Below are 25641 nucleotides of genomic sequence, written 5' to 3'. Positions count from 1 at the left end.
AGCATCCCTATGCCCCTACGAATTGAGACTGTTCTGAGGGCAAAGGGAGGGAGGGGGGGGGCGAAGGTGCAACTCAATAATTAGGAATGTATTCTTATTGTTTTGTACACTCAGTGTAGATACTAACGCTCAAAATATTATTGTGATAGTTACTTATCTTTTTTCCCCCATCACTAAGCAGCACCAATAGAACCTGAGGGTCTCTTCTCTGCTCCATGGGTACTGAGTGTGTCAGGGAGATGAAATGATTGTAAGAGATAGATGTGGAGAGCTGTGAACAAACTGCCAGCCTTGCCATGCAGGGTTCTCAAGTGGCAAACACTCAGAGAGGCTGTTGGGGAGAGAGAAAGTTAGTTCTGTTTCTGAGTGAATGGCTTCACATCACAACTCCTTTGCCTTGGTTTGTGTTTGTTGGATCACATGCTGGCATTTTTCTACATTACATTTTTCCAATTGTATTTGTCCACATTTTCCTATCTCCCCCTCTCTTTAGGCATCAGACTGGTGTAATTAATAACCAATGGTCCCCCTGGCCTATACAGTAGTTATACCATATTCTCCCAGTAAACAAGCCCCGGGAGGAAGCATATTGATGGATTAGCCAACAGTGCATTAGTTTGAGAACATATTCAAATGACTGTGAGTGAACAACAGCCTGAAACCAAACAGAGGTAATGATATATATCTGGCGCTACATCGACTTCAGATAGGCCCCATTCCTCACGTCTACCATCCACTAACCCTACTACTCCTGTTCATCCTGACAAACTATGAAGTAACTGACATAATGTACAGAAAAGTCAAATGGACAATTTTTCAATACAGGATTGGGAATTTATTTCAGTCTAGGTATAGCTGGCTGCTCCACTCGGAAAGATGCAAACGTTGTTGATATTTACAGATCATTAAGTTTTCAGATATTCAGTTAAAGGTTAGCACACAGGATGGCTTAACCCTTGTGTGGTGTTCATGTTTTTGTTATTCACCCAATGATCGCAGGTCTGATGGACCCACAACATTATTGGGTTTTAAAACAAAACAGCCATAACAATTTACGAAAGAATACTTAATACTTAGATGTTGACTTATATCAATTGCATTTTGGGAGGGGATAAAGTTAGATTTTTGTAAACAATAATAAATTATAATTAAGACATGGGTGGAATAAATCATGAGTACAAATGAAACAAGGTGTTCATCACTATTGATGTTTATTTTTTTAACTGATCATATTGGAAGGAGAGATTTTACATGATTTTACATACAATGATAAATGAGCCCCATTGAACACAAATTAAGGCCAGTCTACACACAACATGAGGGAGAGAGATTTTTACTGTGTGTGTTGCAAATGTATTTATTGCACTTGATGCATGTGTACTGTGTCTTCCTGTCCTTCTTGGGTCCACACACATAACAACACTTCTTCTTGTTACTACCGGCTGTAATCTAGAATGATGAAAACACTTAGTGGTTCTTCCTTTAAAAGTTGCGTCGTACTGCAGCACAGCTTGCGGGCTGCCTCAGAATTCTATGGCACGTTATTTAAGTGTCAGCCATTGTTGCCATTAATGCTAGTTAGTCCAAGTTTGACCACCAGAGGGCATCTTTGAGAAGCGTTTGACTGTTTTAAATATTAGCTGTACAAGAGAACCTTTTTTGTAAGAGCATAGTATATGGGACTGATTTGAAGAAATTGTGTTAGTATTATGGTGTTTCTATTCCAAGAAAAATGAAAAATGAAACAGTATGGTGCAGTTCCACCTGACTGATCGGGAGTAGGCTACTAAGTGACTGTGAGTGAAGAGCAAAATATTCCCAACATTTCCACATCCTAATTGTAGGCCAACCAATACCCAAATGGAGATTGAAAATAAAAATCTCATTGATTTATCAAGACCAGTCCCCATGCTTGTCTCTGAAATAGTTAATCATAGGCTATTCCTTCAAATCCTAATATAACAATTTAATGACTTTGGGTGTTCCAGTCAGCAACAATTTGTTGCCTTCATTAGCCTACTATTTTCCAATATTTCTGTCATTCAGTGATATTTATTCAAATAGTAATTTGTTATGGATACATCCAGATGTGGTTAATGCCATATGCTGCTCATCAACAGTAATGTTGGGCCCAAGCTTGTAAAACAGGGGAAGGCGGTCCACACACTTGTCCCTCACTGACCTGATTGCAGCTAGCTTGACTCTCTGCCACCAAGCTGGTCTGGTGTCTCGGTTATCGAAGCAGATAATCCAGGAAATAATGTTTTCCAGAGACATTGTTGCGCGGAACATTTCTCTGCCAGTTTCTTCATCCCACAGGGATTCTGTTGATTCCCCATTGGATCTGAAAACACCAGCAAGGATAAGAACCCCAAAGTATGCATGTAAATTAGTTTGGTCCATCTCCTTCCATCCCTCTCCAAAAACACGCCTTCCCTCCAAATTAGTGCAGTCCTGAATGACTTTCTGCATGGTGTCTGGGACGAACAGTTCAAAAGAAAACTATGTCCTGTACAGGAGTAACCACCATCTGCATATTTCACCTCCTGTATGTCCTGCACATGAGTAACCACCATCTGCATATTTCACCTCCTGTATGTCCTGCACATGAGTAACCACCATCTGCATATTTCACCTCCTGTATGTCCTGCACATGAGTAACCACCATCTGCATATTTCACCTCCTGTATGTCCTGCACATGAGTAACCACCATCTGCATATTTCACCTCCTGTATGTCCTGCACATGAGTAACCACCATCTGCATATTTCACCTCCTGTATGTCCTGCACATGAGTAACCACCATCTGCATATTTCACCTCCTGTATGTCCTGCACATGAGTAACCACCATCTGCATATTTCACCTCCTGTATGTCCTGCACATGAGTAACCACCATCTGCATATTTCACCTCCTGTATGTCCTGCACATGAGTAACCACCATCTGCATCTGCATATTTCACCTCCTGTATGTCCTGCACATGAGTAACCACCATCTGCATATTTCACCTCCTGTATGTCCTGCACATGAGTAACCACCATCTGCATATTTCACCTCCTGTATGTCCTGCACATGAGTAACCACCATCTGCATCTGCATATTTCACCTCCTGTATGTCCTGCACATGAGTAACCACCATCTGCATATTTCACCTCCTGTATGTCCAGCACATGAGTAACCACCATCTGCATCTGCACATTTCACCTCCTGTATGTCCTGGACATGAGTAACCACCATCTGCATCTGCATATTTCACCTCCTGTATGTCCTGCACATGAGTAACCACCATCTGCATCTGCATATTTCACCTCCTGTAGGCTGCTGCTGATGGGCTGGTTGCTGACAGGCTGGTCCTGGGGCTGGCTGCTGAAAGGCTGGTCCTGGGGCTGGCTGCTGACAGGCTGGTCCTGGGGCTGGCTGCTGACAGGCTGGTCCTGGGGCTGGCTGCTGACTGGGGCTGGCTGCTGACAGGCTGGTCCTGTGGCTGGCTGCTGACTGGCTGGTCCTGGGGCTGGCTGCCGACAGGCTGGTCCTGGGGCTGGCTGCCGACAGGCTGGTCCTGGGGCTGGCTGCTGACAGGCTGGTCCTGGGGCTGGCTGCTGACAGGCTGGTCCTGGGGCTGGCTACTGACAGGCTGGTCCTGGGGCTGGCTACTGACAGGCTGGTCCTGGGGCTGGCTGCTGACTGGCTGGTCCTGGGGCTGGCTGCTGACAGGCTGGTCCTGGGGCTGGCTGCTGACAGGCTGGTCCTGGGGCTGGCTGCTGACTGGCTGGTCCTGGGGCTGGCTACTGACTGGCTGGTCCTGGGGCTGGCTGCTGACAGGCTGGTCCTGGGGCTGGCAGCGAGACAGACAGGTTCTTGGTGCTATGTTGAAGACAGAGTGAAAGCAAACAGCAAACCTTTTTGTTTCATTTTTATTTATTTTCTCCTACACACACACTTTTCCACACTTTTATTTCCCTCGGATCCAGTGGACCCAAACACTACATATGTAATATAAATGTGTAGGGGGGTGCACAGTGTGCACTCAATGAAAATGGGTTATTTTACATGTTCTTCACAGAAAATCTGCCAAAGCCAATGAGTCTCAGGTTGTTTTCGTAAACATTGAAAATGGGTCCCACAGACTCGAACACCACACAAGGGTTAATGGATTCCTAGATGGCATAGTAATATTGCCATTCCTCTGTATCCTTTCAACTTTTTCTTTAAGAATAAATGCATAAAAAATGACTTGCTCTACTATAGTATGTTAGCGAAATGTTCTGTCAACAGTAGCTGCACAGATCAGACAGACCCACTTAGTAATTGAGTTTTCATAGTTCCATGTGATACTGAGAAGTGAGTGAGTGAGTGAGTGAGTGAGTGAGTGAGTGAGTGAGTGAGTGAGTGAGTGAGTGAGTGAGTGAGTGAGTGAGTGAGTGAGTGAGTGAGTGAGTGAGTGAGTGAGTGAGTGAGTGAGTGAGTGTGTGTGTGTGTGTGAGAGAGAGAAAAGCTGGGACTTCAGAAAGTCGTTAGACAGGATGTTAACTGAGTGTGCTGTGAGATGTAGCATGCAGCGAGTCTCTGTTTGTCTGAAGAGCCTGGCTGCAACCTGGGCGTTAATGAGAGCGTTACTCAGGTGAGGCTCCTGCCAAAACAAAAAGGAGAGCCCCCCTGCTCCTCTCCACCCCCTTACGGATACTGGGGCGGCAATCAATTGATTCTCCTCATTGCAGTTTCATAGTTATGGAACAGCCACTGATGATTGTGTACAGACATTAACCGTCTTATAATGGCCTATCATTAAGAGTGTGTGCGTATTTCGATTCCTCTTGGTTCAGTCAGAATCATTCTGTAATCAGCTTTCTGCTCTTCCTGTCCTCCCACTGTCTGTATATTCTGACTCTGCTTCCCAGACGTCATGCCTGTGGCTGTATGGTAGGCCTGTAGCTGTATGGTAGACCTGTAGCTGTAGGGTAACTCTGTACGTGTAGGGTAGGCCTGTAGCTGTACGGTAGACCTGTAGCTGTATGGTTGGCCTGTAGCTGCACGGTAGACCTCTAGCTGTATGGAGACCTGTAGCTGTATGGTAGGATTGTAGCTGTGTGGTAGACCTGTAGCTGTAGGGTAGGCCTGTAGCTGTAGGGTAGACCTGTAGCTGTACAGTAGACCTGCAGCAGTACGGTAGTCCTGTTGCTGTACGGTAGAACTGCAACTGTAGGGTAGGCCTATAGCTGTTGGGTAGGTCTGTAGCTGTACGGTAGACCTGTAGCTACAGAGTAGGCCTCTATCTGTATGGTAGACCTGCGGCTGTATGGTAGGCCTGTATCTTTATGGTAAGACCTGTAGCTGTACGGTAGGCCTGCAGCTTTACGGTACGCCTTTAGCTGTACGGTAGACCTGTAGCTGTACGGTAGACCTGTAGCTGTAGGGTAAGCCTGTAGCTGTATGGTAGACCTGTAGCTGTAGGGTAAGCCTGTAGCTGTACGGTAGACTTGTAGCTGTAGGGTAAGCCTGTAGCTGTACGGTAGGCCTGTAGCTGTACGGTAGACCTGTAGCTGTACGATAGACCTGTAGCTGTAGGGTAAGCCTGTAGCTGTTCGGTAGACTTGTAGCTGTAGGGTAAGCCTGTAGCTGTACGGTAGACCTGTAGCTGTACGATAGACCTGTAGCTGTATGGTAGGCCTGTAGCTGTACGGTAGACCTGTAGCTATACGATAGACCTGTAGCTGTAGGGTAAGCCTGTAGCTGTACGGTAGACCTGTAGCTGTACAGTAGACCTGTAGCTGTACGGTAGACTTGCAGCAGTACTGTAGTCCTGTAGCTGTACGGTAGACCTTCAACTGTAGGGTAGGCCTGTAGCTGTATGGTAGACCTGTAGCTGTGCGATATACATGTAGCTGTACGGTCGACCTGTTTCTGTATGGTAGACTTTTGGAGAGCTCCTCCATATTGTTTTTCCTTAACAATGTTCTCCATTCAACCTGGTGCTTATTATAGAGTTAGTGCTTAGGTTATTATACATCTGTTAGGCAAAATGCATTGTGTATTAGCTAAAATAGAGAACTACTTTACATGTTAACTAGTTTGGTAGATCCAGCTTCAGTGGTACATGCAGTTTGTTTGACACATCGTTACATTAAAACAGAATCACCGCTAAAATGTTGAGGTTGGAGACACACACAGGAAAAAGTCCCAAACCTCAACACTATCCAATAACCCTCTGTCATCGTAAGTTAATGTGCATCGTAATTCACCATCCAATGCTTCAGATCAATGTCATAACTCAGTCACAGCAGGAGAAGCACTGCTGCAGAGACACTTGGACAACATCCACCACACAACTCATCTCACATTACTTAACAGTATGATCACATGAATACGGGCTTCCCATTGCCAATACAGGGCTGCTGAAAGAGGATGGTGGTGGGGGTGCTGAGGGGTGGGTAGGACACCGTGCCAGGCTGGGGGTGGGGGTCACAGAGATTGGGGAGGGGACACTGGTACTGTACCAGCATTCTGGATTACAACTCTGTTTCCCTTTTTAGTGCCTACTTCCCAGTTGGCAGTTTCTCTGTTCGGGAAAATGATAATCTGCAAATATATGAAAATGCACTGCAGATGTTAAAAATGTGTCCATGGCAAAAAGGGTTTAGCTCTGCAGGGCAAGCGCCTCCATAAATCGCCAGTGGAGGCAGTTTTATTACAGGTTGTAAATATAACACCCTGTCACATAATATGACAGCCATCACTAACTCATTCTGATTAGTATTACCTCTCTCTCTCTCTCTCTCTCTCTCTCTCTCTCTCTCTCTCTCTCTCTCTCTCTCTCTCTCTCTCTTTTTCTCTCTCTTTCTTTCCTTTCCTATTTATTTCTCTCACCCCTTATCTCTCTCCCTCTTTCTCTCTCTCTCTCTCTTCCTCTCTCTCTCCCTGCCTGGGCATGGCTTTATTCCGTATAAATGGCAGATTGTAATGGAATTTAGTCTTGATGTAATTGCACCTTTATAATATATACATTTCTTGGATGAGAAGCAACTTCCTCCGAACTGATGATGTTAGATACAACAGGATTTGTAGATTAGCAGGTGTTTGAAATTACTTGTGTTTACCTTGCTTTTCTCTGGTGATTGTTGTCACACAGCTCTCAACACACAGATAGTACAATTCACACGGCCAGTAACACTCACACAGCCAGCAACACTCACACAGCCAGCAACACTTACACAGCCAGCAACACTCACACAGCCAGCAACACTCACACAGCCAGTAACACTCATACGGCCAGTAACATTCACACGGCCAGTAACATTCACACGGCCAGTAACATTCACACGGCCAGTAACACTCATACGGCCAGTAACACTCACACGGCCAGTAACACTCACAGGGCCAGTAACACTCACAGGGCCAGTAACACTCACACAGCCAGTAACATTCACAAGGCCAGTAACATTCACAAGGCCAGTAACATTCACACGGGCCAGTAACACTCACACGGCCAGTAACATTCACACGGCCAGTAACACTCACAGGGCCAGTAACACTCACAGGGCCAGTAACACTCACAGGGCCAGTAACACTCACAGGGCCAGTAACACTCACAGGGCCAGTAACACTCACAGGGCCAGTAACACTCACACAGCCAGTAACATTCACAAGGCCAGTAACATTCACACGCCCAGTAAGACTCACACGGCCAGTAAGACTCACAATGCCAGTAACATTCAGAGGGCTAGTAACACTCACAGGGCCAGTAACACTCACAGGGCCAGTAACACTCACAGGGCCAGTAACACTCACAGGGCCAGTAACACTCACACAGCCAGTAACATTCACAAGGCCAGTAACATTCACAAGGCCAGTAACATTCACACGGCCAGTAACACTCACAGGGCCAGTAACACTCACAGGGCCAGTAACACTCACACAGCCAGTAACATTTACAAAAGGCCAGTAACATTCACACGGCCAGTAAGACTCACACGGCCAGTAAGACTCACAATGCCTGTAGCATTCACACGGCTAGTAACACTCACACGGCCAGTAACACTCACAAGGCCAGTAACACTCACAGGGCCAGTAACATTCACAGGGCCAGTAACACTCACACAGCCAGTAACATTCACAAGGCCAGTAACATTCACAAGGTCAGTAAGACTCACACGGCCAGTAAGACTCAAAATGCCAGTAACATTCACACGGCTAGTAACACTCACACAGCCAGTAACACTCACAGGTCCAGTAACACTCACACAGCCATTAACATTCACAGGGCCAGTAACATTCACACGGCTAGTAACACTCACACAGCCAGTAACATTCACACGGCCAGTAACACTCATACAGCCAGTAATATTCACACAGCCATTAACACTCATACAGCCAGTAACACTCACAAAGCCAGTAACACTCATACAGCCAGTAACATTCACACAGCCAGTTACACTCACACAGCCAGTAACACTCACAGGTCCAGTAACACTCACACAGCCAGTAACATTCACAGGGCCAGTAACATTCACACGGCTAGTAACACTCACACAGCCAGTAACATTCACACGGCCAGTAACACTCATACAGCCAGTAATATTCACACAGCCATTAAAACTCATACAGCCAGTAACACTCACAATGCCAGTAACACTCATACAGCCAGTAACATTCACAAGGCCAGCAACACTCACACAGCCAGTAACACTCACACACGGGCCAGTAACACTCATACAGCCAGTAACACTCGCACGGGCCAGTAACATTCATACAGCCAGTAATATTCACACGGCCAGTAACACTCATCCAGCCAGTAACATTCACACGGCCAGTAACACTCACAAGGCCAGTAACATTCACACGGACAGTAACATTCACACGGCCAGTAACACTCACAGGGCCAGTAACACTCACAGGGCCAGTAACACTCACATAGCCAGTAACATTCACAAGGCCAGTAACATTCACACGGCCAGTAAGACTCACACGGCCAGTAAGACTCACAATGCCAGTAACATTCACACGGCTAGTAACACTCACAGGGCCAGTAACACTCACAGGGCCAGTAAGACTCACAATGCCAGTAACATTCACAGGGCTAGTAACACTCACACGGCCAGTAAGACTCACAATGCCAGTAACATTCACAGGGCTAGTAACACTCACACGGCCAGTAACATTCACAGGGCCAGTAACACTCGCACGGGCCAGTAACACTCACAGGGCCAGTAAGACTCACAATGCCAGTAACATTCACAGGGCTAGTAACACTCACACGGCCAGTAAGACTCACAATGCCAGTAACATTCACAGGGCTAGTAACACTCACACAGCCAGTAACATTCACACGGCCAGTAACACTTGCACGGGCCAGTAACACTCACAGGGCCAGTAAGACTCACAGGGCCAGTAACACTCACAGGGCCAGTAACACTCACACAGCCAATAACATTCACAAGGCCAGTAACATTCACAAGGCCAGTAACATTCACAAGGCCAGTAACATTCACAGGGCCAGTAACACTCACAGGGCCAGTAAGACTCACAATGCCAGTAACTATCACAGGGCTAGTAACACTCACACGGCCAGTAACATTCACAGGGCCAGTAACACTCACACGGCCAGTAAGACTCACAATGCCAGTAACATTCACAGGGCTAGTAACACTCACACGGCCAGTAACACTCACAGGGCCAGTAACACTCACAGGGCCAGTAACACTCACAGGGCCAGTAACACTCACACAGCCAATAACATTCACAAGGCCAGTAACATTCACAAGGCCAGTAACATTCACAAGGCCAGTAACATTCACAAGGCCAGTAACATTCACAAGGCCAGTAACATTCACAGGGCCAGTAACACTCACAGGGCCAGTAACACTCACAGGGCCAGTAACACTCACAGGGCCAGTAACACTCACAGGGCCAGTAACATTCACAAGGCCAGTAACATTCACAAGGCCAGTAACATTCACAAGGCCAGTAACACTCACACAGCCAGTAACATTCACAAGGCCAGTAACATTCACACGGCCAGTAAGACTCACACGGCCAGTAAGACTCACAATGCCAGTAACATTCACACGGCTAGTAACACTCACAGGGCCAGTAACACTCACAGGGCCAGTAAAACTCACAGGGCCAGTAACACTCACACAGCCAGTAACATTCACAAGGCCAGTAACATTCACACGGCCAGTAAGACTCACACGGCCAATAAGACTCACAATGCCAGTAACATTCACACGGCCAGTAACACTCACACGGCCAGTAACACTCACCGGGCCAGTAACACTCACACAGCCAGTAACATTCACAAGGCCAGTAACATTCACACGGCCAGTAACACTCGCACGGGCCAGTAACATTCACACGGCCAGTAACACTCGCACGGGCCAGTAACATTCACACGGCCAGTAACACTCACACGGGCCAGTAACACTCATACAGCCAGTAATATTCACACAGCCAGTTAAACTCACAATGCCAGTAACACTCATACAGCCAGTAACATTCACAAGGCCAGTAACACTCACACAGCCAGTAACACTCACGCATCCGGTAACACTCGCACGGGCCAGTAACATTCACACATCTGGTAACACTTGCACGTGCCAGTAACACTTGCACGGGCCAGTAGCACTCATACAGCCAGTAACATTCACACAGCCTGTTACACTCACAGTGCCAGTAACACTCATACAGCCAGTAACATTCACAAGGCCAGTAACACTCACACAGCCAGTAAAACTCACACGGGCCAGTAACACTCGCACGGTCCAGTAACACTCAAACAGCCAGTAACATTCACACAGCCAGTAACATGCACACGGCCAGTAACAGTCGCACTGGCCAGTAACACTCATACAGCCAGTAATATTCACACAGCCAGTAATACTCGCACGGGCCAGTAACACTCATACAGCCAGTAACATTCACACGGCCAGAAACACTCATTCAGCCAGTAATATTCACACAGCCATTAACACTCATACAGCCAGTAACATTCACACGGCCAGTAACACTTATACAGACAGTAATATTCACACAGCCAGTAACACTCGCACGGGCCAGTAACACTCATACAGCCAGTAACATTCACACGGCCAGTAACATTCACACGGCCAGTAACATTCACACGGCCAGTAACATTCACACAGCCAGTAACACTCGCACGGGCCAGTAACACCCATACTGCCAGTAACGTTCACACAGCCAGTAACACTCATACAGCCAGTAATATTCACACAGCCAGTAACACTCATACAGCCAGTAATATTCACACGTTCAGTAAAACTCATACAGCCAGTAACATTCACACGGCCAGTAACACTCATACAGACAGTAAAATTCACACAGCCAGTAATATTCACGCAGCCAGTAACACTCGCACGGGCCAGTAACACTCATACAGCCAGTAACATTCACACGGCCGGTAACACTCGCACGGGCCAGTAACACTCATACAGCCAGTAAAGTTTGTTACCAGGTCTGGCACAACTGTCCCCTGTCGTCATGTCAGTCAGTGGTCAGAGTACCAGTTGAACCTTATCACTGTTTCTACTGTACATGAGACAGATTGTTTCGTATTTAACATTTCAAATAGACCAGTGTGGTTCAGCCATGTTTATTTGTGAATTGCATGACAATTTTCTAAGGTGATTATGATAGAGCTCGTCTGTCTGTGCCAGTTGAACAGGAACATTCAATGGAAAGAACCCTTAACATATTGACTTATGCTATATTCATTCAATTAAACACTAATTCGCTCTGACTTTTGCAACCTGTGGTGTAATTGTTTATGCTAATATTTGTGGCCTTCAGATTAATAATTGTAGCAGTATTTTGTTGAAAGTTGCTGAGCTCTGATTGCAACGAACTATGAATGGAATTCTAATCACAAGCCAGATGGTAGCAATGCTGGAGGAATGATCACTTCACAGCCGTTCAATAGTTATTTCAAAAAAGACAAACATCCAGATATATTCTAATATGGACTTCCAAACTACAGCCCTGTCCGGCTTGGGACACAAATTGTCATTGTGAATGGGGATGGATGGCTGGATTAGGAAGCCAGGGAGGGAGTAGATTATCCTGTATCTGGGCAGGCAGATGCGCAGAGGAGAAAACGGAGTCCAGATCTCCATCAGGGGATCAATTCATGGTGCGCGCTCTGTTACTTCCTTTGAAAAAGGACATTTCATGGTCCGTTTTCAAGAGACCCAGTTTCAGAGCTGCTCTTGAAGAAAGATGGAGAGAGAGGATGCCCCCCCACCCCCTCTCTCTTTGCTGTTAAATGCACAGTTGCACTCACACTCCCTCTCTCACAAGTACACACACACAACACACGCTGACACACACACAGTTTTACCTGCTCAAACCTACATCTGCTGAGCATGGTGAATGTCTGTGCGTGTACATTTTTTAAGAAGTTAAGCCGGAAGAGAGTTGGAATGAGCATGGCTGCTGGCAGGGGTTTGTCAGCCTTGGGCCCCATGCCTCACTCCCCCATCTCGCCCCACGGAGCTTCCTTATCGCTGTCCCGCACCCCTCCACAGCTGAAGCTGTGCTCCTCTCCTGCTCGTCCACGTTTATCAGGGGGCTCTTGTCTGGGGGTGATAAGCTGACAGGCTCCCCAGCATGGATCTGGTTGTCCTCTCTTCCTCTCCACTCCACTTTGCAGTGTCAGGCTGAGGGACGGAGCCCCAATCGGCTCTCTCCATGAAGCCACATTGGCTATCCTATCACATACTGCACAGCCAGGACACTAGCTTCCCTCCTCTCCTCTCCTATATCCCTCATCCTCTCTCTTCTCTCTTCCAATTATGAGTACTGTATTAAAGATGCTACATTTATTTTGCATCCGACACATCTGCGAACAGTTAGTGTAATGGGCTCATGGGGAGCATAGACAAAGACAATACTGATGCTAAATCTTGCCACGCTCCACCAGATTTATGCCTTTGTCTCAACTCATTCTAGACTGGAGTCAGCCTTGCACTCAGCACAGCATGCCCTGTTATTCAGGAAAATTTCTGAGGCGTCTCCTAAATTCCTGTTAATATTTCTTCCTGAAATGTTTCTATTGTGGGAGTAATTAGCTGCTCTTGGAAATGAATGAACCCTGCTTTTAAGATTACATTAGGAAATTGCAAATTGCTTTCAGATACACCATATTACTGGAGCTGCCTAAGCAAGACACCAAGTAGGAAAACCCTAGATAAAAAAAAATGTCCAAAAGCTGGGCCCAATATAGTGTATAAGACGTCATACCAGAAGTTGTGTAGGGATCCCTATGTTGTGTAATGAGGAGGAAACAGACGTTGCACTTGACATATTTATGAAATTGCTTATCCCAGTTACTAATAAACATGCACCCATTAAGAGAAGGACTGTAAAAACTGTTAAATCCCTGTGGATTGATGAGGATTGGAAAAATGGTATGGTTGAGAGGGATGAGGCAAAAGGAATGGCAAATAAGTCTGGCTGCACAACCGATTGGCAAACGTACTGCAACTAAACTGAATAAAAAGAAAAAGAAACTACACTATGAAAAAAAGATGAATGACAAAGAATGATAGTAAAAAGTGCCTTCAATTAAATTTTGTGAAAAAAGACAAACTCAGCTCCATCATTCATTGAATCAGATGGCTTATTCATTGCTAAACCGACTGATTTTGCCAAATACTTTAATTATTTTTTCATAGGCAAGATTAGCGAATTTAGGCATGACATGCAAGCAACAAACATTGACACTACACATCTAAGTATATCTGACCAAATTAAGACAATAATTGTCATTTTGAATTCCAATAAGTGAGTGTGAAAGAGGAGAATTTGGGGGGGTTTTCATTTGGGGAATAATCAGAATTAGTTGGGTAACCTAGATAAGATGTTTTATATTCATTATATGCTTGTGAGTTACTTCTCATCAGAATGTCTATATTTGGATAATACTGTTGGCCGGTTGCAGTTATCTGTTCTCTGACATGGGGTCAGTTACTTGGGCCGCTGAGAGGGGAGGGGTCAAGCTTGTCTTCATATGTAAACATATCTTTTAAATCAATTATGTCTTGGCTCCACAATGTAGGGAAGGACATTCAAAAAGCACAGAATTTGCACAAATGGCTGATGATTGGCTGAGAGAAATTGATAATAAAAATATTGTGGGGGCTGTTTTGTTAGACTTCAGTGCAGCTTTTGACATTATCAATCATAGTCTGCTGCTGGAAAAACCTATGTGTTATGGCTTTACACCCCCAGCTATATTGTTGATAAAGCGTTACCTGTCTAACAGAACACAGTGGGTGTTCTTTAATGGAAGCCTCTCCAACATAATCCAGGTAGAATCATGAATTCCCCAGGGCAGCTGTCTAGGTCCCTTACTTTTTTCAATCTTTACTAATGACATGCCACTGGCCTTGAGTAAAGCCAGTGTGTCTATGTTTGAGGATAACGCAACAATATACATGTCAGCTACTACAGCAACTGAAACAACTACAACACTTATCAAAGAGCTGCAGTTAGTTTCAGAATGGGTGGCAAGGAATAAGTTAGTGCTAAATATTTCAAAAACTAAAAACATTGTTTTCGGGACGAATCATTCACTAAACCCTAAACCTTAACTACATCTTGTAAGGAATAATGTGGGAATTGAGCAAGTTGAGGTATGGTCAAAACTTTCATGGTCAAAACATATTGATACAACAGTAGCTAAAATGGAGAGAAGTGTGTCCATAATAAACTGCTGCTCTACCTTCACCATCAACATGGCAGGTCCTACAGGCTCTATTTTTGTTGCACCTGGACTACTGTTCAGTAGTGTGACACAGAGGGACTTAGGAAAATTGCAAGGCTCCGTTTTTGATAGTGTAACACTAAGTAAGAGTACCTAAGAAATATGATCAGACCTACTTTACATCTTACTGTAGAAAGTATTGTTGAAAAAAAATCTAGGTTGGAACTTTTGCTGTTAAAATACAATACATAATTTGTATTCTGAATTGGAATACACTGATTGATCACATCACACATATGTAGACCAGAAATCATAATCACAGTCCTAATGAAAGGTGTGTGGCTGGTTGAAGCTTTCAACAATCATTTCTATTCTGATCTCAGTTTTTGACAGTGCAAACCTGAGGTCATGCTCAGCATGGAGTCCCTTTCTGTACTTTTTTTTTTTTAAAGTATGCCAGAGTAGAGAACCCTGACTTGCATAGGTATGTGGTGCCAAACTGGATCAGAACATCTATTGTTTTCTCAGCCAGGCAGGAGACTGCTTCCTGCTGTAGATGAACAACCCAGAACTGTGAGTGGGTTTGCCTCAAAAAGCATCTTGTTCAAACCTAGAATTGTTTTCAACAATCATTTCTACAGTAAGATGTACAGTAAGCCTGATCATTTTTCATCTCATATGTACTGTAATTTAGGGTAGCTAGCTAGCTAGCTTGCTTTGGCTAATGTTTGCTACGTAGCTATTAGCTGTGTACAAGGGGGATAGTATTATCTGCATTCATGTTTTCTGGATTGTTTTGTTTAGTTTACATTTCAACTAGAATGGATTGTCAGGGGGGAGAAAGAGGGGGGAGAAGGAGGGTGTGGGGAGGAAGAGGGGGGGCAGGGAGGGGGGAGTAGATGGGAGAAGGGGGAGAGCGAGGGAGAGGGGAGAAGGGGGAGGGAGGCAGTGTCTGAAAATTATGTGTGGATTTAGGATATTAATTTTCACTGTGTATAACAAATTATGGACTTAATCATGGACTCCTTCAGAAGCTGTAATGAGGACATTAAAGCCAGGGTGTGTGTATGAGACAGACTGCTTATACCCCCCTTGACTGTTGTGAAAAACAGTTGTCAGCTGTCAATAAATTCAATTGCAAACGCTATATATTGTAATTCCAAAGGCAAAGCCAGATCATAGACTATAGACCACATTCTAGGCAGCATTTCTTTTTAAATTGTATTATATTTCACCTTTATTTAACCAGGTGGCTAGTTGAGAACACCTTTATTTAACCAGGTAGGCTAGCTGAGAACACCTTTATTTAACCAGGTAGGCTAGCTGAGAACACCTTTATTTAACCAGGTAGGCTAGCTGAGAACACCTTTATTTAACCAGGCAGGCTAGTTGAGAACACCTTTATTTAACCAGGTAGGCTAGCTGAGAACACCTTTATTTAACCAGGTAGGCTAGCTGAGAACACCTTTATTTAACCAGGCAGGCTAGTTGAGAACACCTTTATTTAACCAGGTAGGCTAGTTGAGAACACCGTTATTTAACCAGGTAGGCTAGTTGAGAACACCTTCATTTAACCAGGTAGGCTAGCTGAGAACACCTTTATTTAACCAGGTAGGCTAGTTGAGAACACCTTCATTTAACCAGGCAGGCTAGTTGAGAACACCTTTATTTAACCAGGCAGGCTAGTTGAGAACACCTTTATTTAACCAGGTAGGCTAGCTGAGAACACCTTTATTTAACCAGGTAGGCTAGTTGAGAACACCTTTATTTAACCAGGTAGGCTAGTTGAGAACACCTTTATTTAACCAGGTAGGCTAGTTGAGAACACCTTTATTTAACCAGGTAGGCTAGTTGAGAACACCTTTATTTAACCAGGTAGGCTAGCTGAGAACACCTTTATTTAACCAGGTAGGCTAGTTGAGAACACCTTTATTTAACCAGGTAGGCTAGTTGAGAACACCTTCATTTAACCAGGCAGGCTAGTTGAGAACACCTTTATTTAACCAGGCAGGCTAGTTGAGAAAACCTTTATTTAACCAGGTAGGCTAGCTGAGAACACCTTTATTTAACCAGGTAGGCTAGCTGAGAACACCTTTATTTAACCAGGTAGGCTAGTTGAGAACACCTTTATTTAACCAGGTAGGCTAGTTGAGAACACCTTTATTTAACCAGGTAGGCTAGCTGAGAACACCTTTATTTAACCAGGTAGGCTAGTTGAGAACACCTTTATTTAACCAGGTAGGCTAGCTGAGAACACCTTTATTTAATCAGGTAGGCTAGCTGAGAACACCTTCATTTAACCAGGTAGGCTAGTTGAGAACACCTTCATTTAACCAGGCAGGCTAGTTGAGAACACCTTTATTTAACCAGGTAGGCTAGCTGAGAACACCTTCATTTAACCAGGTAGGCTAGCTGAGAACACCTTCATTTAACCAGGTGGCTAGCTGAGAACACCTTTATTTAACCAGGTAGGCTAGTTGAGAACACCTTCATTTAACCAGGCAGGCTAGTTGAGAACACCTTTATTTAACCAGGCAGGCTAGTTGAGAACACCTTTATTTAACCAGGTAGGCTAGTTGAGAACACCTTCATTTAACCAGGTAGGCTAGTTGAGAACACCTTCATTTAACCAGGCAGGCTAGTTGAGAACACCTTTATTTAACCAGGCAGGCTAGTTGAGAACACCTTTATTTAACCAGGTAGGCTAGCTGAGAACACATTCATTTAACCAGGTAGGCTAGTTGAGAACACCTTCATTTAACCAGGCAGGCTAGTTGAGAACACCTTTATTTAACCAGGTAGGCTAGCTGAGAACACCTTCATTTAACCAGGTGGCTAGTTGAGAACACCTTTATTTAACCAGGTAGGCTAGCTGAGAACACCTTCATTTAACCAGGTAGGCTAGCTGAGAACACCTTTATTTAACCAGGTAGGCTAGCTGAGAACACCTTTATTTAACCAGGTAGGCTAGTTGAGAACACCTTCATTTAACCAGGTAGGCTAGTTGAGAACACCTTCATTTAACCAGGCAGGCTAGTTGAGAACACCTTCATTTAACCAGGCAGGCTAGTTGAGAACACCTTTATTTAACCAGGCAGGCTAGTTGAGAACACCTTCATTTAACCAGGCAGGCTAGTTGAGAACAAGTTCTCATTTACAACTGCGACCTGGCCAAGATAAAGCAAAGCAGTTCGACACATACAACATCACAGAGTTACACATGGAATAAACAAACATAAATCAATAATTCAGTAGAAAGAAAAGTCTATATACATTGTGTGCAAATGAGGCTACATAAGGGAGGCAAGTCAATCAAATTGGCCATAGTGGCGAGGTATTACGATATAGCAATTAAACACTGGAGTGATAGATGTGCAGAAGATGAATGTGCAAGTAGAGATACTGGGGTGCAAAGGAGCAAGATAAATAAATAAATGCAGTATGGGGATGAGGTAGTTGGATGGGCAATTTACAGATGGGCTATGTACAGGTGCGGTGTTCTGTGAGCTGCTCTGACAGCTGGTGCTTAAAGCTGGTGAGGAAGATATGTGTCTCCAGCTTCAGTGATTTTTGCAGTTAGTTCCAGTCATTAGCAGCAGAGAATTGGAAGGAAAGGCGGCCAAAGAGGAATTGGCTTTGGGGGTGACCAGTGAGATATACCTGCTGGAGCGCATGCCACGGGTGGGTGCTGCTATGGTGACCAGTGAGCTGAGATAAGGCGGGGCTAGACCTAGCAAAGACTTATATATGACCTGGAGCCAGTGAGTTTGGCGACGAGTATAAAACAAGGGCCAGCCAAAGCGAGCTTACAGGTCGCAGTGGTGGGGAGTATACGGGGCTCTGGTGACAAAATGGATGGCACTGTGATAGACTGCATCCAATTTGTTGATTAGAGTGTTGGAGGCTATTTTGTAAATGACATCGCCAAAGTCAAGGATCGGTAGGATAGTCAGTTTTACGAGGGTATGTTTGGCAGCATGAGTGAATGATGCTATGTTGCGAAATAGGAAGCCGATTCTAGATTTAATTTTGGATTGTTAATGTTTAATGTGAGTCTGGAAGTAGAGTTTACCATCTAACCAGACACCTAGGTACAGTGGGGCAAAAAAAGTATTTAGTCATCCACCAATTGTGCAAGTTCTCCCACTTAAAAAGATGAGAGAGGCCTGTAATTTTCATCATAGGTACACTTCAACTATGACAGACAAAATGAGAGAAAAAATCCAGAAAATCACATTGTAGGATTTTTTATGAATTTATTTGCAAATTATGGTGGAAAATAAGTATTTGGTCACCTACAAACAAGCAAGATTTCTGGCTCTCACAGACCTGTAACTTCTTCTGTAAGAGGCTCCTCTGTCCTCCACTCGTTACCTGTATTAATGGCACCTGTTTGAACTTGTTATGAGTGTAAAAGACACCTGTCCACAACCTCAAACGGAGAAGGTACGGTGGGATTCGAAATGGTCGATAATCTCTTTGTTAACTTATCTTTTGAAGATCTTAGAAAGGCAGGGTAGGAGAGATATAGGTCTGTAGTAGTTTGGGTCTAGAGTGTCTCCACCTTTTAAAGAGGGTGATGACCGTGGCTGCGTTCTAATCTTTGGGAATCTCAGACGATACGAAAGAGAGGTTGAACAGGCTAGTAATAGGAGTTGCAACAATTTTGGCAGATCGAAAGAGAGGGTCCAGATAGTCTAGCCCGTCTGATTTGTAGAGATCCAGGTTTTGCAGCTCTTTCAGAACATCAGCTATCTAGATTTGGCTGAAGGAGAAATGGGGAGGCTTGGGCGAGTTGCTGTGGGGGGTGGGCTGTTGACCGGGTTAGGGGTTGCCAGGTGGAAAGCATGGCCAGCCATAGAAAAATGCTTATTGAAATTCTCAATTATAGTGGATTCATTGGTGATGACAATGTTTTACACCCTCAGTGCAGTGGGCATATGGGATGAGGTGCTCTTATTCTCAATGGACATTAGAGTGTCTCATAACTTTTTTGTGTTTGTGCTACAGGATGCACATTTCAGTTTGAAAAAGCTTGCCTTAGCTTTCCTAACTGCCGGTGTATATTGGTTCCTAACTTCCCTGAAAAGTTTAATTTCACTGGGGCTATTCGATTCTAATGCAGAACACCACAGGATGTTTTTGTGCTGGTCAAGGGCAGTCAAGTCTGGAGTGAAGCAAGGGCTTTATCTGTTCCTGGTTCTACATTTTTTAAACGGGGCATGCTTATTTAAGATGGTGAGGAAGGCACTTTTAAAGAATAACCAGGCATCCTCGACTGACGGGATGAGGTCAATATCCTTCCAGCATACCTGGGGCAGGTGAATTAGAAAGGCCTGCTCGCTGAAGTGTTTTATGGAGCTTTTGACAGTGATGAGGGGTGGTCGTTTGACCGCAGACCCATTACGGATGCAAGCAATGAGGCAGTGATCGTTGAGATCTTTGTTGAAAACAGCAGAGATGTATTTGGAGGGCAAGTTGGTTAGGATGATATCTATGAGGGTTCCCTGTTTACAGCTTTGGGATTGTACTTGGTGGGTTCATTGATAATTTGTGTGAGATTGAGGGCATCAAGCTTAGATTGTAGGATGGCCGGGGTGTTAAACATGTCCCAGTTTAGGTCACCTAGCAGCACAAGCTATGAAGATAGATGGGGGGCAATCAGTTCACATATGGTGTCCAGAGCTCAGCTGGGGCAGAGGGTGGTCTATAACAAGCGGCAACGGTGAGAGACTTGTTTCTGGAAAGGTGGATTTTTAAAGTAGAAGCTCAAATTGTTTGGGTACAGACCTGGATAGTAAGACAGAACTCTGCAGGCTATCTTTGCAGTAGATTGCAACACTGCCCCCTTTGGCAGTTCTGTCTTGTTGGAAAATTCTATAGTTAGGGATGGAAATTTCAGGGTTTTTGGTGGTCTTCCTAAACCAGGATTCAGACACACGGCTAGGACATCAGGGTTGGCGGAGTGTGATAAAGCAGTGAATATAACAAACTCATGGAGGAGGCTTCTAATGTTAACATGCATGAAACCAAGGCTTGTACGGTTACAGAAGTCAACAAATGAGATAATCTGGGGAATAGGAGTGGAGCTAGGCACTGCAGGACCTGGATTAACCTCTACATCACCAGAGGAACAGAGGAGGAGTAGGATAAGGGTACGGCTAAAGGCTATAAGAACTGGTCGACTAGTACGTCCGGAACAGAGAAAAAAAGCATGAAGTACTTCAGTCCAGGACTGATGTTTTCAATTTCAAATTGGCTTTTTGCTTTTTTTAAGTAAAAACAAAACATCACATTACAGACACACCTTGAAAAAACTGTATTTTTAACAATTCTGTAACTGGATTTATGATACAACTAGCAATCACCACACTGGCAAAATTCAACAAAGTAATTTCTCCAGTCAATGAAGACATTTCTCCAGTCAATAAAGACATTTCTCCAGTCAATAAAGACATTTCTCCAGTCAATGAAGACGTTTCTCCAGTCAATGAAGACGTTTCTCCAGTCAATGAAGACGTTTCTCCAGTCAATGAAGACGTTTCTCCAGTCAATAAAGACATTTCTCCAGTCAATGAAGACATTTCTCCAGTCAATGAAGACATTTCTCCAGTCAATGAAGACATTTCTCCAGTCAATGAAGACATTTCTCCAGTCAATGAAGACATTTCTCCAGTCAATGAAGACGTTTCTCCAGTCAATGAAGACGTTTCTCCAGTCAATGAAGACGTTTCTCCAGTCAATAAAGACGTTTCTCCAGTCAATAAAGACATTTCTCCAGTCACAGTGGATGTTTGTGAAAGCCTTAAAAAGCAGCTTGTTAAGTGGTGTATTGTGGCAGCTGAGGGGTTAAAAGCTTTCTCACAGGGCTCTCTGACTAAGACTGCAGGAGAGTGTGAGCCCTTGGGGCTGTCATGCTGCAAACTTTTCTTCCTGGAATTAACAAGAGAAACTCATGAGCACACGTGGAGCTTCCCGCAACGCACAACAGAGCGAGAGAGAGCGAGAGAGAGAGAGAGAGAGCAAGAGATGGGACCATGTAAAGGCACTTCCAAAACATCTCCTCTCATCCTCCCTCTCTTCTTCCTTCCTTCCTCTCCTCCTCCTCGTGCTGCTCTGCCAGTAAAGCCTGTTCCTGCTCACCGTGGCCAGGCTGATGTGGGATGCAAGCAGCTCCATGTGAATGCCTTTTTGCTCTTTAAATAGCAGCTGTACGGCTGCCGTGGCTATCAGGATCAGGGAGTGATCTCCTTTTCTACTCGTTCCTCTCCTCCACGCTCCCTTCAGTCCTCGTGCCTGCCTGTTTGTGTTATTTCTCACCAGCAGACACTCCGCTACCCCACACATCCCTCTCCAGAGGGCAGACTGTGGGTTACGTTCCCTCTTCTCCTCGGCTGGGCTGTGTGGGATTCGGAGTCAGAGCGCTGAGAGATGTATTCCCTCTGAAACCAGGAGTGAGGGGGGGCAGGAAGTAACTCTGCAGCCGTAGAGGCAGCATCGGCGTCGACAGCGGTGGCAACAGTGAGCATGTGAGAGAGAGATTAGAGTAGTGGAGCACTTTGCTGAGCTGAGCTGTGCCATAGCGTGTTCCGTCTGCCTCCGTGCGCTCTGGTGAGGCAGGGGCGTCCAGGAGGGGAGACATGTGGCTCAGCCCAAAGCCTCAGGACCAGGACCAGTGAAGAGCAGCCCTCAGCAGCCTCTAGCAGTATGGCAGAGCCAGAGACCCACTGATGATTCCAGCCTGACTGATGCCAGCCCATGTGTGGGTTACCATGCGCCACAGCCACGCCGCACCAGAGGGAAACACAGCCATGTGATAGTGGACTCGGTCGAAGAGCAACTCTTGGACATGTTTTCCAGGGAAAAGTTTGTATTTTTCTCAATTTTTGAACTTGTTTTCTTTCTCTTGGTGCTGTTTGGTGGTCCAGAGCTCAGCCACCAGGCAAGGACTAAAGCCAGATGGAACAAGGGGGGTAAGTGATGACCTGCTGGGATGTTTGATGATTTGGTTGGTGGTCTGAGGTTCAGGTCTTTGATTCGTCTGTCGTAGTCTGTGTTTATTGAGCTGATTGAGAGGTCAACGGGCACCCAATGTGAGACATCTTGGGTGGGACAGTGATGAAAACATGGATGCCATTTCCCATCATTGCCATCCCGTGTTGCCCTTGCCACAAGACAGAGAACACCTTTTGGTTGATATATTTTTGCTAAATATGGTGTTTTTATTCCTTTCTCAATAGAACATTTACACATTTGATCCTCCAAGCTTTTAAGTTTGTGTGCGTGTGCGTGTATGTGTGTGCAGACTGTGGTCTGCCAGTGTGTGTTGAGGTTCACAGGGTGTGCATTTCCAGGTGGGACATAATGCAGATGTACAGTAAGAAAGTGTTAAAACCAAAGCCCAGGGGAGTGTGTGACAGATAAAGACAATCTGAACACCCAAGCATCTGGGATTCTGTGTTAAAGACCCAGATCACTAGTCTGAGTAGAGGTATTAATAATTTCTCTAACCCTCCACAGGAGCCCTCTTCTCCCTCCTCCTCTCTCAGCATTTAATCCCCTTTGGATTAAAAGAAACCTCTAATCTTTGTGCTGCTGCTCTGATGCATCCGTGAGAAGGCTGGAGATGCTCTCTGCAGCCCATCAGCGTTGTTAGCTCTCATGGCTCCTGCTTAGCGGAGTGTGCCTGTCTTCAAAGAGAGAGCCTCGCTCGTCACCATCACCATCCATTTAATGATTCCTCCTCTCCTGCTCGCCCGCCCGCCCACCACTGCTCCCTCGCTCTTTACTCATTCTCTCACCCTCTCTCTCTCACCCTCTCTCTCATTCCTCCCCTCGCATCTCCCTGCTGTCGTTCCTGCTCCCTCACTCTTTGCTCATTCTCTCACCCTCTCTCTCTCCCGTCTCTCACTCATTCCTCCCCTCGCATCTCCCTGCTGTCGTCCCTGCTCCTACACTCTCCTCCCATCCATAGAAGATCATTAATGCACAGGATTCCTGAGTTAATGACATTGACCAGTCTCTCAGATAGGTGTGCAGTATATGCTCACACTGAGCGATGGATGAGCAGCTCCTTCTGAAGTTCCTATTTTCTCCCCTGCCAGACTCCCATTTCACGCACGTTTAAAACATTCTTTACATGAGGGATGGGTTTTTAGACAGACAACCTCACTATTATGCCTCTGCATGAGAGAGGCTCCCAGGTATTCCAATGTTGTGTCTAGATGTGGCAACATCTGGTATACCATAGAGGTTTTACTACTATGAAGAAGCAGGCAGGAATTTTGAGATTACGATATTCATTTTATAAGAACAAGTACACATACCAACCTTCTTTAAATTGGGAACATCGTCAGGGGAAAGAATAAGAAAAAACAGGGAAAACCTCTGGGTTGAGGCCAAATATCTCCAGTGTCTGAATTATAATCTGTAAAAGGGTTGGGGCAGAATATCTCCAGTGTGTGTCTGAATTATAATCTGTAAAAGGGTTGAGGCAGAATATCTCCAGTGTGTGTCTGAATTATAATCTGTAAAAGGGTTGAGGCAGAATATCTCCAGTGTGTGTCTGAATTATAATCTGTAAAAGGGTTGGGGCAGAATATCTCCAGTGTGTGTCTGAATTATAATCTGTAAAAGGGTTGGGTCAGAATATCTCCAGTGTGTGTCTGAATTATAATCTGTAAAAGGGTTGAGGCAGAATATCTCCAGTGTGTGTCTGAATTATAATCTGTAAAAGGGTTGAGGCAGAATATCTCCAGTGTGTGTCTGAATTATAATCTGTAAAAGGGTTGAGGCCAAATATCTCCAGTGTCTGAATTATAATCTGTAAAAGGGTTGGGGCAGAATATCTCCAGTGTGTGTCTGAATTATAATCTGTAAAAGGGTTGAGGCAGAATATCTCCAGTGTGTGTCTGAATTATAATCTGTAAAAGGGTTGAGGCAGAATATCTCCAGTGTGTGTCTGAATTATAATCTGTAAAAGGGTTGGGGCAGAATATCTCCAGTGTGTGTCTGAATTATAATCTGTAAAAGGGTTGGGTCAGAATATCTCCAGTGTGTGTCTGAATTATAATCTGTAAAAGGGTTGAGGCAGAATATCTCCAGTGTGTGTCTGAATTATAATCTGTAAAAGGGTTGAGGCAGAATATCTCCAGTGTGTGTCTGAATTATAATCTGTAAAAGGGTTGAGGCAGAATATCTCCCGTGTGTGTCTGAATTATAATCTGTAAAAGGGTTGAGGCAGAATATCTCCAGTGTGTGTCTGAAATATAATCTGTAAAAGGGTTGAGGCAGAATATCTCCAGTGTGTGTCTGAAATATAATCTGTAAAAGAATTGAGGCAGAATATCTCCAGTGTGTGTCTGAATTATAATCTGTAAAAGGGTTGAGGCAGAATATCTCCAGTGTGTGTCTGAATTATAATCTGTAAAAGGGTTGAGGCAGAATATCTCCAGTGTGTGTCTGAATTATAATCTGTAAAAGGGTTGAGGCAGAATATCTCCAGTGTGTGTCTGAATTATAATCTGTAAAAGGGTTGAGGCAGAATATCTCCAGTGTGTGTCTGAATTATAATCTGTAAAAGGGTTGGGGCAGAATATCTCCAGTGTGTGTCTGAATTATAATCTGTAAAAGGGTTGAGGCAGAATATCTCCAGTGTGTGTCTGAATTATAATCTGTAAAAGGGTTGAGGCAGAATATCTCCAGTGTGTGTCTGAATTATAATCTGTAAAAGGGTTGGGGCAGAATATCTCCAGTGTGTGTCTGAATTATAATCTGTAAAAGGGTTGAGGCAGAATATCTCCAGTGTGTGTCTGAATTATAATCTGTAAAAGAATTGAGGCAGAATATCTCCAGTGTGTGTCTGAATTATAATCTGTAAAAGGGTTGGGGCAGAATATCTCCAGTGTGTGTCTGAATTATAATC

At 44.7% G+C, this 25641-nt stretch overlaps 1 protein-coding gene across 1 annotated transcript; it reads left to right on the top strand.

Annotated features, from left to right (window-relative positions):
* Positions 1-9270: 9270 nt before the first annotated feature.
* On the top strand, positions 9271-10344 carry LOC139385763 (histidine-rich protein PFHRP-II-like). Its single transcript, XM_071131023.1, has one exon. It carries the CDS (start codon positions 9271-9273, stop codon positions 10342-10344), a length of 1074 nt encoding a protein of 357 aa, XP_070987124.1.
* Positions 10345-25641: the final 15297 nt, after the last annotated feature.

This window comes from Oncorhynchus clarkii, chromosome 27, assembly GCF_045791955.1.
Source record: "Oncorhynchus clarkii lewisi isolate Uvic-CL-2024 chromosome 27, UVic_Ocla_1.0, whole genome shotgun sequence".
NCBI lineage: Eukaryota > Metazoa > Chordata > Actinopteri > Salmoniformes > Salmonidae > Oncorhynchus > Oncorhynchus clarkii.
Note: the sequence above shows the minus strand (reverse complement) of the source record. Positions and strands in the feature narration are given on the sequence as shown.